General features: G+C 41.4%; 1 protein-coding gene across 4 annotated transcripts in view; it reads right to left on the bottom strand.

Annotated features, from left to right (window-relative positions):
- ATP8A2 (ATPase phospholipid transporting 8A2) overlaps positions 1 to 18,694 on the bottom strand; it is a 555,201-nt gene that overhangs the window by 423,952 nt on the left and 112,555 nt on the right. For all 4 annotated transcript variants that reach the window (XM_014595931.3, XM_059720367.1, XM_059720374.1 and 1 more), the window contains 5 exons: positions 16,495 to 16,622; positions 14,206 to 14,283; positions 11,141 to 11,229; positions 10,036 to 10,080; positions 6,494 to 6,569 (listed from right to left, as the gene is read on the bottom strand). In XM_014595931.3, the coding sequence (XP_014451417.2) occupies positions 6,494 to 6,569; positions 10,036 to 10,080; positions 11,141 to 11,229; positions 14,206 to 14,283; positions 16,495 to 16,622 (416 nt within the window). The remainder of the gene's footprint in view (positions 1 to 6,493; positions 6,570 to 10,035; positions 10,081 to 11,140; positions 11,230 to 14,205; positions 14,284 to 16,494; positions 16,623 to 18,694) is intronic.

Genomic DNA, 18,694 nt, shown 5'->3' with positions numbered 1-18,694 from the left:
TGGCCAAGCTACAGATGCTGCAACTGGTTTTTTTTTGTTTTTAACTCTCAGTCTCTCCCCCCTCTGCACCCACCACTTCTAGTCTCCCCCCTTTTTTTACTCCTCATATCTAGACTTATTTCACTACTTAGCTGCCTCATGATAGCTCTTACCGCCGAGTTTTAAGTCTTCTCTTTCCCAGGCCCCAATCATCCCTGTTACAGCTGGTTAAACTCAAACGTTGATGCATAGAAGCAGAGATCCGTTTGACCCACCTATCCTAGTTTCAACCTGGAATATATAAACCTTACCCAAGTACCCCTAATGGTCCAGATTCTCAAAATCACATGCACTGCATTCACATATGTGAGCAACTCAGGATATGTGCACATGTACAGAAACATGGTTTGTACAACTCCTAGTTTACAAACATTTTAATACCTTGATTGGACTGTCAGGTAGACTGAACCCCAGATTGTTTGACATAACAATAAGAGTCTTTACTGAAGGGGTGTGTTCACTTGGTAATTATTTGGGCCAGAGGGCCACTTCAGGAGTTTGATGAGCTGTTACAGGCTGGATCGACATCTTCCTGCAGCAGCTCACCAAAACTCCCAAAGTGGCTCTGCCCTGGGGCCTGTCCCTGTGCTGTCACCACCCAGCAATCCCAGGGTCTCTATGGAGCCTGGCCCGGGACCCATGCGAGCAGGGTCTGCTCAGCTGGACAGACGGAATTAAGCCATGGGCAGGTGGGAAGCCACGGCAGGGAGTGGGACAGGAGGGCTGGGCTAAGGCTGGGATCAGGATCATGAGGCCATAACAGTATGGGGCTAGGGCCTGGGGAAGAGCCAGAATCCACTCCCTGCACATCTCTGCCTGTACAATTAGTGCATGTTTCACGGGCATGTGGGCAGATTGTGGCTCTGCCCTGGGCCCTAGCCCCATGCTGTCACTGCCCCATGACCCCAGTTCTGATCCCAGCCCTGGCTCCAACCCCACCTGCCCACCCTGCTCCCGGATGCTGCTCCCTGACCCCATGCCAGCCTCCATGGAGACCTCAACCTGTCTGCTCGATCCATCACCCTCAACAGTGGTGTGGAGCAAGGGGGCTAGGGTGCCCAGACAGCTGGGCTGGGTCCAGCTACAGTGATGGAGACTGGCAGTGGCAGCTGGAAGAAGCCACCACTGAGGGGCCTGCTGGGAAGCTGAATCTGGCTGCCATGTCATCCCAGTACTGCTGCAAACTCAGGGGCAGCAGGAATAGCCACACACACCACCAAGCTACCCCCTGGCCCTGGGCTGAGCTGAGCCAAGGGATCCTACCACAGGCCAGATAAAATCCCTTGGGGGGCTGGATTTGGCCCACAGAATGTATTTTGCCCACACCTGCTTTACTGCCTGAAATATAGATTGTCCACGAAATATGAGAGTAAGACCAGGCACTTGAAAACCTCCTTATGTCATCTGGGTCCTGGAAGACTTGGATTTGGTTAATGCTGGGACTTTTCTGTGAACAATTCGGGTGCACTCAAAGGTACATGTACACAGTTTAATGTTCACAGACAGTATGCACCTGTGTGTCTGAGGATAGAGCAGCACTGGGTGTCTTCCGCCAAAGACAGACAGAGACAGACAGAGAGAGTGTGCGAGTAAGTCAGTAAAAATGACTCTCTCCAACTTGATCTATTATTACATGTCACTACCAACTCCTCTGCTAGTAGTTTTAACTGAAAAAGAGAGGAGGAATTGACCCATTTTTCAGGCAACTGGCTCAAAAGACTTGCAGAGCATTTGCTAGGGTCAGATGACTTTACTTGCTACTTAATACACAACAAATCATACAGGTGGCAGTTCCACCATCAGCACAGCTAGCAAAGTCGTTACCCATTTTGTTCCCAAGAGAACATGTGTTTCACTATTTTTAAATGTGCAACATGATAAAAAGTGCTACTTCTCAGTCCTACAGAAAAACATCTGTTTGAGAGCTCAGTCCTGGGAAATGTTGGGCACCTCCAGAGGACTGAAGTTGGTAGGATTTGAGGGTATTAGGCACCTGTAGGACATAGCCTCTAAAAGAATACATGATCCTCAATATCTAAACAAACCCACTTTCTTTTAACTATTGCCATTTGAACATCCCAGAACTGTAGGAGTTTGGTTTTTCTAAATAAAAAAGGACAGACAGACAGACAATGCTTTACACTTGCAAGTTTCATGCCAATGAAGATGCAGGTGAAATTAAAAGTGAAATTAAAAGCTATGAAAAAACAGCTTTTCTTTTCTTTTTTTTTTTTTTTAATAAGAGAGACTGATCTCCTCCAGATCTGTGGCACTTTGTAGCTGCACACGAGCACACAAACCCATAACAAAGCAAAATGAAGCAATTTTTTTCATGAAAAGTGTCCTAACCTCCTTAGCCTCCTATAAATGTAATGCCAATTAGGTTGCCCTTGGTGCTGCATGGATACAGCTACATTGCTGCCGGTCTAAGAGATAGCATAGGAGGCTACACAGTGCGACTGAAGCATGGTAAGTTACTTCAGTGTCTGTAAAGTGCATCAGACTAATGGATCTAGAGACATAAAAGGCTAGATCTTTAAAAGGATTCAGGTGTTGCTTAACACAACACCCAAACCCCTCATAGTGCCTACTGCCAGGAGATTTTTCAGCCTCAAGTTAGGTGGCACTGTGCCTCCTAAGCTCCCCAAGGATGTGGGGATAATTAAGCACCTAAGAAATGTATCTTTAGAAGCTAGCCAGCTGAGTAACAGGTACCTAGCCAGAACTGAAATCCTAAGAGAGAGGCTTAAATATTGGAAAACCTGGTGTCTTGCTGAGACTGGGAGTTAGGTAGCCTGTTGTTTGAGAGATGCTGTTTGGGGGACCATGTGTGTGTGCCCATGGTAGTTCTATAAAAAGTCAATTCAGTTACTTAAGTCTGTCAACAGCCAAAACCATGTCTCTCTCTTGCATGTGCTCTTCCACAGTGTTTGCCTGTGCCTGCAGATTCCTCTGAGTGTTGTCCTGCTACTCCACTTTGTGTCCCACATACAGCCTTCCTAATGCAGGGCCTGATAAGTATCTAATCTTAGCAAAACTCAGAGCACACTTAAAAGATTTGGGCCCACTGGCAGAAATAAAACAACCCTCACTTCAAGGTCCCTGTGAATCGTATGTGTAGTAGGAGCTCATTAGCTGCAGGGTGACATCAGAATTTAGGCTGCTTTGAAGACATCATCCAAAGCAAAACTTAGGCACCTAGGGGACATGGACAATGTGTGGAAGGTTAGCTAACATGTAACCTCCTTTGGGCTGTGGACTTTGAAAGCCAGTGACATCTATTGGTATACTTAGGTGGCTTATGTACTTGTTTCAGCACCTAAATCTCCTTAAAAATCTGGTCCTCTACTCATCCACAAAACATATACACCACAGACAGGCAATACAAGCTTCTCCACATTGCCCCACTGATGGCTTTCAACCTTAGAGAAGGTAATTAGATCCATTTAAAAATGTGGCCAATGGTCTCTAGATCCATCAGTCTGATGTGTTTTGTAAACACTCATGCCTTGTGTTTCTTCTGACACTACTGAAAAAGGAAACAATTGTGGCACGGACCCAACCATTCAGTTCATCTAGATCAGAGCTGTTGAACCTTCCAGCCCTGTGGGCCAGATGAGTGGCACAGGGCTGGATTCCACAGGCGAGGTCAGTCTGTTGACTAGATCTCACATGGGATTGGCACACAGGATCAGTCTGTGGATGTGATGCCAGCTCAGCACTGTGTGCCAATCCAGATGAAGAGTGACCCCATATGCTGGTGCAATCCAGTGCACAGGGCTGTGTCATCTGGCTAACAGCAGCACTAATTACCACAGCTTTGAAAGCTGTGGCAGTTGACGCTGCCACCGCTCCACTACCACCAAAAATTTTTGGACCTGTGGGGAGCCCCACAGAAAATGATTTGGCCCCATAGGCCACACTTGGCCCTCAGGCCAGAGGTTGAGCACCACTGATATAGACCACTGAACAACCATAACAAATTAGCATTTTCCATTCAGTCTGGACCCAGTCTGTACCCTGAACTAGTGACCTCATGGTGAAAGGCTCTATAAGCCCATACTGAGGCTCAAAGTCAGCTTCTGCAATGAAGCCGCACTTGTAACTATTTAATGAGAGACCAGAAACTATCAGAAGAACGCAAAAGACACCCAACCTGGAGTGGGAATTTACACAGAACAGGAGCTCTTGTCATGCAGAAGAGTTCTTTACAAACAAAAGAACAACATCTCTCTCTCTTAGCTAGACCTGCTCTTTGATGAATAAGTGGAAGATAAAATTCACACCCTTTTGCAGACTTCATGACCTCAAATTGTACATTTTGCTACTAATAGTTAATTAAACCCCTCAGGCATTGATATTGGGCTGTAATTTTAGTTCAGTAATATAATAAGTTACAAAGAAGAGTTATAATTGTGCACAATGTCTTCCTAAAGTTTCTTTTTTGGTATGAGTTTCCTTGCTCAGAGCTTTAAATGCTACCACAGATTATTAATGCTAATCTAACTATATTCTTTTTAACATCTATTACTTGAAAAGCAAAACTGAATTACAGTAATAGTAATTTCTGGGATGCAAGAGAAGTTAGGACAAACTTATAAACATGAATGCGAATACCTCAGTTTTCAGGTTACACGTGTATTCTACAATGTGCTTGATTTCTGGAAGAGAAGTTTTTACTCTCTCTAAAAATCAGGTCTCTAAGGATAATTACCACTGGGAACCCAAACCTGAGGCATCTAAAAAAAGTACAAGTCACTCACTTCTGAAAACCTTCACAGATTGTTTCATTAGTTACTACTTTCTTACCTCTCTCAAATCCACATAAATTAAATTTCAGGGGCTATGGACAGACCTAACTTTTTACTGCTTTTAAATGGGAAGGTAATATTACCACTTAGGAATGTGCATCAGCTGTTACAATAACTGTTATGTCTGGATGCTCCCATAGAGATGCAATTGAACTCAACTGCTGAAAATTTAACCCCGAATCAACATTGTTAAAGGTACAACTGTTTTGCTAAACTTGCATCCCTCCAGCAGCATACAGGCGTAACAGTTGCATCATAACAGCTTATACTGGCCATCGTGCAATACCAATACAATTGTTATATCATCTATACCTAGAATCTACCTCCAGCATACAAGAGCACTGAATGAGGCCTCATGCAGATTATACCAAGGACAAATGTTAAAAGAACCACTCTTGTTTTAATGAAAGTAAATAAAACAGTATATCTATCATCCTTGAAAAGCCTAGTGGTACTAAACGATGAGAATCTTGGTAAAGAAAGATTTTCTATTTGTGGGTTAGGATTCTTGCTTTGCCATTTTAAAGGACTACACTCAGTAACAGAAATGAGCTGATATCACCACTCCTATGTGGACATAGTCCATGATCAGAAGTTTCATTTTCTTCTCATCTTTTATCTTCCCCTGCAAATGACCACCTTTATTGTATTGCCCAGTCTCCCTGACTTCCTTTAGTCCTTATATCCACTGCAGAATGTACCACTAGAGCAGGGGCAAGCAAAATGCCCCTAAAAAATTTAGTAAATTAAATATTTATTTGTCCCTGGCTCCCTGCCAAAGCTGACTGGGGACAGGGGCAGTAAGACCCAGAGGGAGCCCTAAGCAGGCTTGAGCAGCCAAGCCCCATCCGCTCCCAGCCAGTTCCCTGCTTTCCTGTCGCAGCACCACCTGGCTGTGGCTCCCAGCTGCATCCCCAGACTAGTGGGGGGAGAGGGATTGTGTGCGAGCGTGTGTGCACATGCGTGCCTACAGGCACAGGGGCAGAGTGTGTGTGTGTTCAAAGGGCGAGTCCCACATGCACACCCCACCGTACACATGCACCCACACCTCCCCTCACACTGCCATACAAAAACCCCTGCCACCCTCCCCCCATACCCACCCACACCCCACATACCCACAGCCCTATACCCACCCCCACAATATACTTCATTTTAAGCTGTTGTGCAGTCACCTCTGCATACACTACACAAACACATGCAAATCAGAACGAAAAGTTTTTTGATATCAAATTAATGAATGTTGTAGATGTTCGATTTTTAAAATATAATTTGGTATTTTTCTGGTTCCGAGATGGCAAAACCCCTTGCTGAAAGGAGTATTTCCAGGGGTAAGAGGAGGGACTTCTGGTGGTAAAGGTCAGGGGTTAGGGGGTGGGACTTCCAGTTACAAGACAGCAACCAGGGGGCAGGACATCCATCAAGGGACAGGGCTACCCATGCAGTCCTTGACAGCTTTCCAAAACTTGGTAAGAGGCACTCCACACAAAATAATTGCCCGCCCCTGCACTACAGCATGACATGATATCACACGCACACACACGAGATGATCTTCTAACAACCCTCCATACCAAGGGGAGCAGACAGACTAAACTATCATGTGTCTTTTTGAGATACAAATTTGATATTCTAGGAATTAGACTTACATGATCATTTTCAATATTTTGCAACAGCCTTGGGTCATCAAATTCACATGATTCACTGGTGGAAGGAGGTAGCTGGCTATGGAGCAAGAGAAGGAATAAATATTTAAAAACACAACAGCAACATTTGCATTATTAACATAATCTTGTCAGGAAGTATTAGAGGGACAGCATCAGTTGAAAAAAGGGGGTAGGTGGGGAAAACATCACACCTGCTTGAAAACTTTAACTAGTATTAGTTAAAGACTAAAGAAGGACCACTCAAAATTAGGAATTAAAGCAACTAGTAGGGGGAAGGTATTTGTCTTTAAATTTTCAATTTACTTTTTCTCTTTTACAGAATCTTGTGCATCATCATTTTCACTACTTTTGCTGTATATTTGGTGTCCTCTGTTTTAGCAGATCTTTGACATAACTTTGAAATGCTAGGTTAACAAAAATAAAAATGTGGTTGTAGAACCACAAAAATTGCTGAGACACCTTGGGAATAGGCAGAGTACTAAAAGCTTAGAAGTGGTGACTTAGAAAAGCAAGATAAACTTGGGGCTGGTCTCTCTCAGGTCTCAGGTCTTCTACATATTTTTCTTTCTTACTAACTTCATTCTCTGCCTCTCTTATGGGATCTAGCATACAGAGACATTTTCCAGGACTTTTGTCATCCAGGCTTGTGATGCAATTATACCATGCGAGTATAGCACTGCTCAGCACACCTTCAGCAAATAACCACAAAAGTGCTTTACCCTTGCATGGAGTTGTACAGTTGAGGCTGGGGGAGGTGCTGTCCTGATGGAACACAAGTTTTCTTCTCTCTTGCTAGAAAGTTACACTGTGACTGTATACTACATTAGCATAAAGAGGGCACACATCAGACAGAAGAGTAAAACAGCATGGGAAAGTAGAGAAAAAGGCTGGAGAAAAGTAAGAACACAGAGTAGGGACAAAGAAAGGATGAAAGAAGAAATATGTGGAAGAGCAGCACTGCAGACAGGAAGTGCTTCTTCTCCCTGGATTAAAAACTAGAGAAAAGCAGGGCAAACAGTGAAGCCCAATTATTTTAGCTAAAAAGATAGAAGTGTAAGAGAAAAACAACCAAAAAAACCCCCACGTGGGTAAAAGCTGCTATCAACTGACTATATGGTGAGAGTCCATCAAAAGTTTCATTTTTTTTTCTCTTCCCCTGGAGTTCACCACCACCTTTAGTCTGTTGCCCACTCTCCCTGTCTTGGGTAAAAGGGGATGGGAAGGGCTCTACAGGATTGTATTTCTGGCAAATAGAACCTGCCAAACTGCATCTTCCCAGGCAAGAACTTCCCACACTGCTCATCTAGGTCTGTAATTCACAGCCTATTCAGCCCTTCTTTGGCATTTCCTTCCTCCGTTGCTTCATTCTAAGTTACAGTAGAAATGACAGTTCAGCCTAAAGCTCCCTGACAGCATTTTGCTACAGGACCACTCTAGAGGCCAGCTCAGATTCCTGCCATCTATTTTTGCTTATTATTTTCTGAATACAAACCCCTGTTCTTTGAAACAAAAGACACCCCAATGGCACTCTGCCCAGAAGGTTCCTGGTTAGATTGCAAGTTAAGTATTTATTATGATTCATAATATATATATGTGCCCATCAGAAAGCCTCAGGGTCCATTCAAAACTAAATACTCCATCGGTTTGGAATCTGCATGCTACCTTCAACAGTCAAAAGTGTAAGCTTCCTTTTAAATTAAGGAGCACAGGAGAAGCCCCGAGCCTGTCCCCTATTCTGAAGGTAAATTAGGACTTTGTATGCCATGCTTTGAAAGACAATATCAGAAGAACGCAACGCAGAAGAATGCATTCACACAAGTGCTGATGTTTGTTTCCCCAAGGACAAGCAGTGGCACAACTTGTGATGCTGCTACTTGTCCCCAGGGAACACCTGTGTCACTTTCTGGTGCACAGCAAGTTACCTCGGGTGCGGTAGGGGGCTGTGTTGGCCCTAGCAGCCTTACCTAGGGTCCTGGGGGAAGCTACAGCTGCAGTGCTCCTGCACCTGAAAGCCTGGCCAGCAGATGGAGGGTGGCTCTGGTTGGGGACAGTACATGCTACCACCACGTGTTTAATCCCACTCCCACCTCACACAGATTTTTTTGACCCTAAGATCTCTCAGGGTCAAAAAAAACAACAACAACCCGTGCTGCACAGTAGCAGCATGGAGAAAGCCTGAATGTGTAGCAGGTGGTGCCACAGATGGGTCTGCAGTGCCACATACCACACCACCACACTCCACTGGAAAAGAATTCTTGGCCGCATCCAGAGATCTCCAATTCTTTTTTCAGATAATACTTTTTAGTAAAACAAACTTCCCTTTGTCCCATTTGCAACTGCTAATTTTAAGCCTCATGGCAACAATTCACTATTTCTGCAGTCATAAAGTCAGCTGTATCCAAGGGCAAATCCAGGGGCTAGAGGATTCAGTGATATAGATGCACACGTCCTCCGATTCCTGGTCCACCCAAATTTTAAAATCAACTGTCTGGCAGTGGCAGCAGCATTTCTATTCAGGCAGCAGTGAAAGAGTCAGTTGACTGCATGACTCATTATAATCTACCTGATTCCTTCTAAACTTAATTTGAACACCTATGGAGTGACTCAAGACCATTAAAAAAAAGAAGAGAGAGTCATTAGGTTTCACTAATCAAGCTATCCTTTCTTCTGCAATTCCACTATCTGCTAGCTGTTCCTGGTAATCTAGTTCCTTTTCACAGCTCTGCAAACTGTTTTTAATTATGGCTAAAAACATTAAAACTCAGATGTATAAATGTTAATAATGTGAATGTTAACTCAGGTGTGGAAATAACTTTTAGCAAAGCATTGGACACACTGCCAAGATGCTCAAAAAGGCCAGACTGTTTTATGCATCTGAAAAAGAGATACATTTTATTCTAATAATTACAGGGCTATTGAAACAACATATTTGGATTATTTTACCTCGTTTGTTGTATTTTTCTACACAACATATGATAGCAAATTAATGCACATTCTGATACAATTATTTTGTTTTGGCTTCAATCTTAAACCGAACAGATCTAGGTCCCTAGCATATTAGTAAAGCCTCTAGCTTCTTTTTAACTGAGAGAAAAAAAAAAATGTACTATTATGTGATGCTGTATCACACCATTGGCACCCCCCTTTTCAAAATTCTAGATCCAGCCATGACTGTACCATAAAAGGAAGCTTCACACCAGATGTAGCTATCTATTGATAAACATGATGGGAATTGCACTGGATTAGAGCACACCCAAGTAAATCTGTCCCCACCCAATTTCTTCCCAAGTTAGTCCCATACATTCTGGGGCTGCACCAACAGACTGAGCCCCCTCAGGCAAAAGCGTGAGAGTTACGTTACTTAAGTCTGAACCCAGGAGGCATATTGCCAGCAAGGGTTGATATTCCAAGAGTAAATATATTGCTCATCTTTTTTCATTTCTCTTCTAAAATTTGAACACTCTTTCACTTATACACAAAGTTTTCTTCCATGTAATCCTGAACTAGTCCCAATCAATGTTTACCTGAAGTCTTCTGATGAACGTTCTCTTTCCAACTCTGGAAAGTGACTAAAAGAAAGAAAAACGTAAGATTACTGGATACTTCAATCAAAGAGTCCATGGCAAAATAGCCCTGTGTGTTCAAAACTTCAGGTCTTCAAACATACTCTGGAACCACAGATTTGACTGCTTGTAGGTTAAAACCAACCTTCCAAAGAAGGTTATTTAACTTATCGTGTGATCTACAGTGAGAGTCATCTTGGATGCAACCTTAAATGCTAAGATAATGCTTCCCCAAACATACACTAATAAATATGTATGTGCATGTGTACTGTAAATGGCAGACAAGCAACTGATTTTATATGCGACTCTTCATTCCATGAGCAGGGAGATTCCCCAAGATCCCATTTCTAATTCTCCACATACCAGCCAAAATTACTATCCTACTCCTGCTTTATAAAAGCAACAAACCATGTACAACAGCATAGCCAGAGAAGCTTCCAAGCTGGCAATTATATAGAGCTTTTCAGAATCTTAACCGATTTGCTGCTTTACCATAGAAGATCTACATGGTTTCTTTAAGCTGAGAATAAAAACCAATAACTTAGCACAAAAATGAAAAAAGTGGCTGGTTTCTAGGAGTGCTTAAGGAATTCAAAAGAATGAAGTCATATTGGTCTTCAAATGAGAGTTACTGGCCAAATTGTTTTATAAGAAATCAACCTAAATATATTATTTACTTCAGTCGTATTGAATTAATACAACATTTGTTTTTCTTCCTCCAATAACATTCAGTAGACTCAGTTGTGTGGAAGAACTAAAGGTCATTTAACACCACTGGTTGTTTTAATCACAATCACCACTGTCCTATTACACAAAGGAAGCACAAGATATCCCATTAAAACAAAATGTTTCCCTAGCACATTTATAATGGTGCCCATTTTTGCATTTTATTATTCTATAATTCAGAAGAAATCAATGTCTTTTTATTAAAAACTGCTCTGTGACCATAAAAGTTCAAAACAACTGAAAAAAAGAATTTAATTTTTTATACAGAACAGAATACAGAAGTGTAGTTTTAATGAATAGAAATGATTAAGCTCTATAGTTTATAAAAAATAGTACCTACCCATATGTCACTCCAGCAATACTACATTTCTTAAAGTTCATAATATTGCATGTTAGAGTGCCTGTTTTATCAGAAAACAGGTATTTTACCTAGAATAGAAATAAAAATGATAAGAAATCAATTAGATTAAATTTGCACAGACATACAGAAATCAAAACAAGAGAAAGACACAAATAAGTTCATAAAGAGAAAAAGAAAGTATGCACACTTAAGAAATACTGTGATATGGGCCAGTAACTTGCTGCTTGGTTCATCTTATAGAAGTACAGGTAAATTCCTAGGGAAAAATATTTAATATACAAGTTAACACTGGTAATTTAGAATCGTGTCAATTCATATCCAGCTGAAGATACCAAGCTAAATGTAAAAAAAAAAAAAAAAAAAAGCCTGGAAGTATTTAATTAAAGAGCCAAGGAGACCAATACAAACAAGATGTACTACAAACTGAAAAACAAACCATGATTTACAAGCTAAAGACCAGCTCTCAACATTCCTGGTCCAAAACAGAGACCACAACATCCCACCACTCATCCTCTACATACTGGTCAAAGATATTACCATGTTCTGGTTGCTCGTAGATGTTAAAAAAAAAAACCCAAAAAAACAACCCCTCCCCTAGGCACTTTATTTTAAATTCCACGTGCTCCCGCATTGAACCCAGCACATGTCCAGAAGAGGTAGCTTGTTAGATGGACCCGGCTCACCCAGCATCTGTATAGATCGGGCACTTTAATAGAGCTTTTATAGCACTTTTATTTAATAGCTGATTGACTCAGCTTTAGATAAAACATTGAAGAGTCCCACGAAGCACCTCATCTATACAAATGCTGCAGAACCAGGTCAAAGTAACGTGCTTCTTCTTCTGGTAAAGCGTGGTTGGGGGGGGTTTTGTAGCATCTGCAAGCATCCCTTGATTATGAAAGGTATTTCTAGTAACATGTAAAGATCCCTCTGTACTCGAAGAACCTGCTAGAAGGGCATCATCTATCCCCAGACAAACCAGAGATTCATTTCTATACCTTTCCTGTGGATCTTAAATTCCTCATACTCAACAGAAGCTGAAAAAGGAGGGCCAGGGGGAGGGACAATGCATTCATACAACTGAGGACTATGCTGTTGTGCTTACAAGGTAAAATGTCTGTTTCTTTTATGTACAGTTGGCACTGGAATCTTAACAATACTGACATTTGAAGTATTTCCCAGTTTAATTTGTATTTCCCCATCAATATGGTTTTAAGTAAGATCTATTCTCAGCTTTAACTTTGACAAGAGACAGATTTCTTTTGTGTTTGTTTAGGCTTGGGGGGCATTGTATTAGGATTTCCCTAGGATTATTTAAAAGTAATGTACCAGTCCTCTTATATGCAACTTTGTGAGCTTCAAAAAGAGACCTCTAGAACAGTAGGCAACTGTCAATCCTCTGGATCATGGTGTATGAGTAATAGGTCTAATCAGGTGCATGATGAATCCGCTTGTAAAGTCCTGTAACCATCACTCCAAGACCTTCAATGCATATACCTAGGTAAGTGTATGGAGGTGTGGAGGCTGTCTAAGATGTACCATGCTCCCTTTAGACCACTGAGACAGAATCCAAAGCCAGACCAAGTCCAGACGACCCGTGGTTGTAGCTTCTCCCAGAGAGCAACAGATAAGAACTGTTGCTGATTGACTAACACCTTAGCAAAGGCGCATTTCTGTCAGAGTGATGTCCCTTAGCATTTCTCCATCCAAAGAGTACCCACAAGCCAGAAGAATATACTTGAGCTAATAAAACAAATACCTTTATTTTTTATTTTTACACAGAAGTGAAAATATGTACCATTTGTCTGTCTTCATGATGGTGAGAATTATTGGGTAATTCATTTAAAAAGCTGTTTTACAACAAATCAGCCCAAGTTCTGGAAGCAGAACTTGTAACTTGAACTTTCCCTTTTTCTTCCATTGCCCAAGTGACAGGCAAGACAGCTCGAACATCAACACTAACTTCATCTAATTCAGGAATGAGGCTACAGATTCACCATATTTCTACCTTCCTTCCTGCAGAATTCAATGCACAGCATTTGTGCTGCACATTACAAAAGAGTGAAAGATGCAGGTAAGACTTCAAGAACAATTTGGAGGTCCAAAATGCATTATTAGGATTAGAACTTTTGGAACACCATTTTGAGGACAAGATAAAATCATGTATCCAAAGATGTAACTGGCCAGAACTGCAATTGGAGTAGTCCTCCCTCCATCATCCCTCTATACCTCTGCAGGGCTCTGGCTCCAGAAATAGGCAGCATACAGGAGCAGCAAATGAAGTTCACTACTAGTGAAGGGAAATGTCACTTATTTTTCTGCCACACATGCCCATACTGAGCAGGCAAAACATCCTGTTTTGGAGGCCAAAAAAAAAGGAGTGACATCTCTCCCCAGAAGTAGCAAACTCCAGCTGCTTTCCCTGCCAGACTGCACACTACCATTCAGCAGTATTCCATCTCTCAGACTGCCCTTCACTCACCAACACACTTCTGCACTGCTGCTGCTTGCTGCCAGAAAGTATAGAGGAAGGTAAGGTATGGTCTGTCCACCCTTACACTACTGAATACATCTCTTGCCCTGGATCAAAAGTCATATGGAAATATATGCTGTACTTAAACCTCAAGTTATCAGACTTGAAGCAAGAATTATTGAGTCAAATTCTACAGGCTATGTTAAGACAAAAAGTCAAATCAATGAATTATTATGGTTAGCATCATGGAAAAAGAAATGCATATCCAAGAGCATAATCCAATCCTATCCGGGAGGGAGCACAGCCTGGTAGCTCAAGTACTAGAGTGGCCTCAACAGGTCTGGGCTCAATTTCTGAATCAGTCAGGCTTCCTGAGTGACCTTGAACAAGTCACTTAACTTCTATACCATATTTCTTTCTTTTTTAAAATAAAGCACCCCTACCTTGGGATAAGATACTACATTAAAGTGGCCTCATAACCATCCTAATACAAGAGCTCCCTCTGTAAAGCAACCTTTTGGGCGTTTCTCCTAACTATGTAAAAATTTGGTATTCAAAAAGTTTCTCTCACCTGGCCGAGCTCTTCATTGAGGTTTGAAGTTCTGGCCATTGCAGGTGTATCTGTTTCTGTATAATACATATCTATATCCTGAAAGAAAATAGAAACAGACAATCTATGTAGCTTAATCAAAAAATTACTGAAAAAGTGCTGAAGTTATGTAGTCTAATCTCAAGCAATATTCAGATCCCAAGTTGCTTTTGCTGCCAGTTTCCAATTCCATTAATGGGAGTTGAGCTACAAAGAAAACACAGAATATAGTCTTCCTGCAGAATAGCAGGTTTTGCTTCTCAAATGTATCTAGGTTAAACATGGAAATGACACCTGTTTGTTGAAAATAATTTGCTACATGTTCAGCCCAAAGCCGAAAAAGTTACCTTAAAACACAAAAGGGGACTCTCTTAAAATAATGTACTGCAACTTTTAAATATTAAAAAAAGAAAAAGAAACATAGTTCAGCAATGCAACCGATTCTGTTTGTATTGCTGTACTTAGTTACAAAAACAGTTGCTTCATGGGCCAGTAACCCAATAAAACATTTATCAGCTTAATCATATCAGAAATCAGTAAAAGTTACTCAATAGTCTTATAGGCAAAACATACAAAACTCAGCCGGATTTTTTTTTTTTTTTTTAACTGGGATTACCACAGTAGTATGGAAGTCCTGCACTAATATGCCCAGGCATAAAGTAGACGTGCTGCATCTCCCCCCACATTTACATGCTTCATCCTCAAGGGATATCATAGTGATCATCTTAGCCTAGAAGACCGAATTGGAAGCCATTGGAAGACTGTCAGTTCTATTCTTTATCTTATCAGACATGTCTCTCTTCAGCAACACATGGCATCCCCAGTCTGCTCTCTGTGGCTTACCAAGTAATAATAAACATTTGCAAATGAAGTGCATCAGCTGTGGCAGAATGCATCTTGGCACAAAAGATACACTTCAGCAGGTAAAACACATTGCCCATTTTCCCCACCCACTGACCTGTTGGACAACAGGCACTATAGAAATTACTATTACAGCTGCTGGACAACAGGCAATGTGTCTCCTGTTTACAGAGGTGCACCCCAGGGAATTGCTGGGGCACATCTCTAAGCAAGAACAGCTGGGGTTTCCCCACTTACAGAAGACATGCCAGGGAGATTCCTCAGGTATGTCTCTATAAAAAGGGAAATTGGGCAGAGATTCCTAGGACTTGAGGGGCCTGATCCTCTGCAGGAATTCCCAGGGTGAATGGTATCAAGCCCCTCAAACCCCAAGAGTGCCTGCCTGGGGAGGCTGAAGAGAGCAGGCAGCTCCAGGCTGCCCAAACTCTCATGGTATAAAGCCAACAGATGTCTGTCTACAAATTATTGCCATCTTTTGCCAGCACTACAAATGTGGGCATCTGTGGAACAATAAACTGTATAGACATCATGGCTACTTGCAGAAGTTAAAAATAAATAAATAATTAAATAAATAAAAATAATGCTGCCCCCCACACACACACTTTAGCAGAAGCAGCAGCACATTACTTTGACCCAGCTCTGCAACGTCCGTAAAAACCAGGTGCTTCAGTGGGGCTCTTTGGCACTTTTAGCTAAAGCCAATTCAATCAGCTATTAGATAAAAGTGCCCAAAAAGCCCCACTAAAGTGTCTGAGCTATACAGACATTGGGCAAGCTGGATCCAAGTAATGTGCTGCCTCTTCTAATGGGCATATGTGGGAACACACAGAATTTAAAGCAAAGCACTGTTGGTTTGTTTTTTTAATGTCTGCAAGCAGTCCTATTTGCTTTCCCTTTGTACCACTATAATTGTACCACATCAGCAGAAAAAAAAAAGTGACTTGGCCATATCTTACATTTAGTGCTGCCCACTGAAAACATCAGAGAATCCTGGAGTTGGAAAAGACCCAGCCATGTTTCAGTCTAAAAGATGGGCTATAGAAAAGCCATTAGCACATCTTATTAACAGCAGTCAAGAGGACACTGTCAGTTTAGAAGGATTTTGTAGCTGGGAAAGATCTAAAAGCTATTTTTCCCCCATAAAGAAAGCCTAGAACCCCCAGAAGTAAACACCTATCTATGAAACTTCTCACAGGCTAAGGGGAAGGGTTGTATTCACAACCTTGCTAATAAAGACTAATGAACGAGCACTGAACAAACCAACTGCCAACTGGCCTTAGCAAATGCAATAATGGGAGAGAGGAAGCAAGAGAGGGAGCTTACAAAAAGGATTAAAATGTTTGATTATACTAATTGCCACATTCCAAAAACTGGAATTTAGTAACTAGCTCTTCTATTCTTGCTACTTACCCAGTTTATAAAAAGAGCCTGAGTAAATTTGACTACTTCCAGCGTCACCAGCAGACTGATGGGAATGAGGTTGTTGTACAAGATTATAAACGTCAGCAGATTGTATCCAAAATTGATTGACAGTGCTTCTGTGGGCCAAAAGGTACAGAACAGAATCACCAATAACCCACATGTTCATATTGTCCAGAATGATAAAGTAGGCTAAACATTTTTTCAGGCAGGTGGCTGACTGTTCCTTTTTGAATTATATTAATACTGCATAGGTTTGGCTGTAGTATTGTGTGTCACAATGGCCAGAATTTGTATAGGTGTCTTTTTATTATTTAAAATGAAAATTGTACGCATTTATGTATGCATATCCTGTGCAGATGGCATGCTTTTCAAAAAAAAGAGTAAAACTAGAGATTATCTACACCAGGGGTACTCAACCTTTTGGCCCTGAGAGACAGATGAGTGCCGTGGGGCTGGTCCATGGGCTAGATCAAACCTCATGTTTTGGGATCAGACCCTGAGGCTCAGCACTGCCTCATCTCTGCCCCAACTTGCCAAGTTTGGGCCCTGGGGGTCTGGCAATGACCCTGCATGCTGAGATTGAGCCCTGGAGGCTGGTGCCAATCCTGCCCAGCCCTGCAGGATGGGACTGGGTACCCAAATTCAGTATGTAGGACCCAGGGTTCCCACCACAAGTCATTAAATTTAGCAGCATTGGGAATGGTGCCACTGCTCCCCCACTGCCAAATTTCCAGACCCATGGGGAGCCCCACAGGATGGATGACATGGTGCTGAGGGCCATGGATGGGGGTCCTGATCTAGACTTACTATGTGAGGTTTAGGTTTGTGAGGAACTCTATTTATTCTAAGCACATTACTAGAAGGGCAATACTTTATATTATAATCCAAAGGGATTTGATAAATGTAACGCGTGTCACCTGTCCCTATTTAACAGCTATAAACATTATTTCTAGTGAGTGATGTCCTGCCTGCCTCAAAAAAATTGCTCTTTGTGCTATGTATTTCAATGGACTTAAGAGGGAATTATCCTTGATATTTTCAAAATGTTCCCATTCATAGTTCTCATAATTGTCACAAACTTTTCACGGTAATGAGAATTAAGAAAAAAAGAACTAAACCCAAATAAAGTTCTCCATTGCCAGAATGCTTCCCCCTCCCCACAAAAGAGCTATAGAAATGATTATTATACTTTTAAAGGAAGCAAAAATATGCAGGAAATGAGAACTGAGGATAAGTCTGCTGATGTACTAAGACCATTGCCTATCATGCTAACTAATATTGCCTCTGCCTCTCTGCCCTCATCCACTGCTACTTTTTAAATATGATCTTTTGGGATAATGAACATCGTTTTGGTTCACTGTTCGTAAAAAAACATAGCACAATGGAAGCTGGGTCTATAAGTAGCACTGCTGTGGGCTACAGTAATACAAACAACTAGCACCCACTCAGTAACAAAGATCCTGTTGAGAGAAAAATGAAGAGGAAGAATGAGGAGCCAGATATGAATGCTTCTCGGTTTCCTGAAAGATGGAATCCAAAATCAGTTCCACCTAAATGGTTTAAACATCTCTTTATTAGTATTAGGATGAAACAAAATCTACGTCCAAAGCTGCCCTTCAAAATAAGGGTTGAATCCAAGGCTTGAAATCCAAATCAAGCTAAGGATTTTCAGAATCAGCCTGTAAGGAAAACCAAGAAACATGTTTGACTGGAGAAAAAGGCTTTTCCTATCCAGACAGCTGAGAGACTTAGGCACTGGAGTCATAAATTTAGGTTGGAATGTTTGATCCTGGAAAAAGATTAAAAAGCATCTCCCCCTTTTTGATGACAAAATAGGAGAGGTTTTGTACATGTAACACAGGAAATGGCTTTGAAAAGGCCAAAATTTGAGGATCTAAACTTCAGCTATTCTGCTTTATCAATAACTCTACTGATTTTAATGGAATGATTCTGATTTACACCAATGTATCCAAGATCAGAGATAGGACTCAAACTCTTGAATCCTCTCCACTACATATTACCTTCCATATATAACATTTTTGCCTCTTCATGTAAATGGGAACAGTGATATTTCATATTCCACAAAAGATATAATTATTATTAAAACCAAGAAAATTACTTTTTCTTTAAAAAAGAAAAAAACATTCTTTAGTCAGAGAAACAGTGACTAGGATACCATGAACACAAT

This window comes from Alligator mississippiensis, chromosome 1 (genome assembly GCF_030867095.1).
Source record: "Alligator mississippiensis isolate rAllMis1 chromosome 1, rAllMis1, whole genome shotgun sequence".
NCBI lineage: Eukaryota > Metazoa > Chordata > Crocodylia > Alligatoridae > Alligator > Alligator mississippiensis.
Note: the sequence above shows the minus strand (reverse complement) of the source record. Positions and strands in the feature narration are given on the sequence as shown.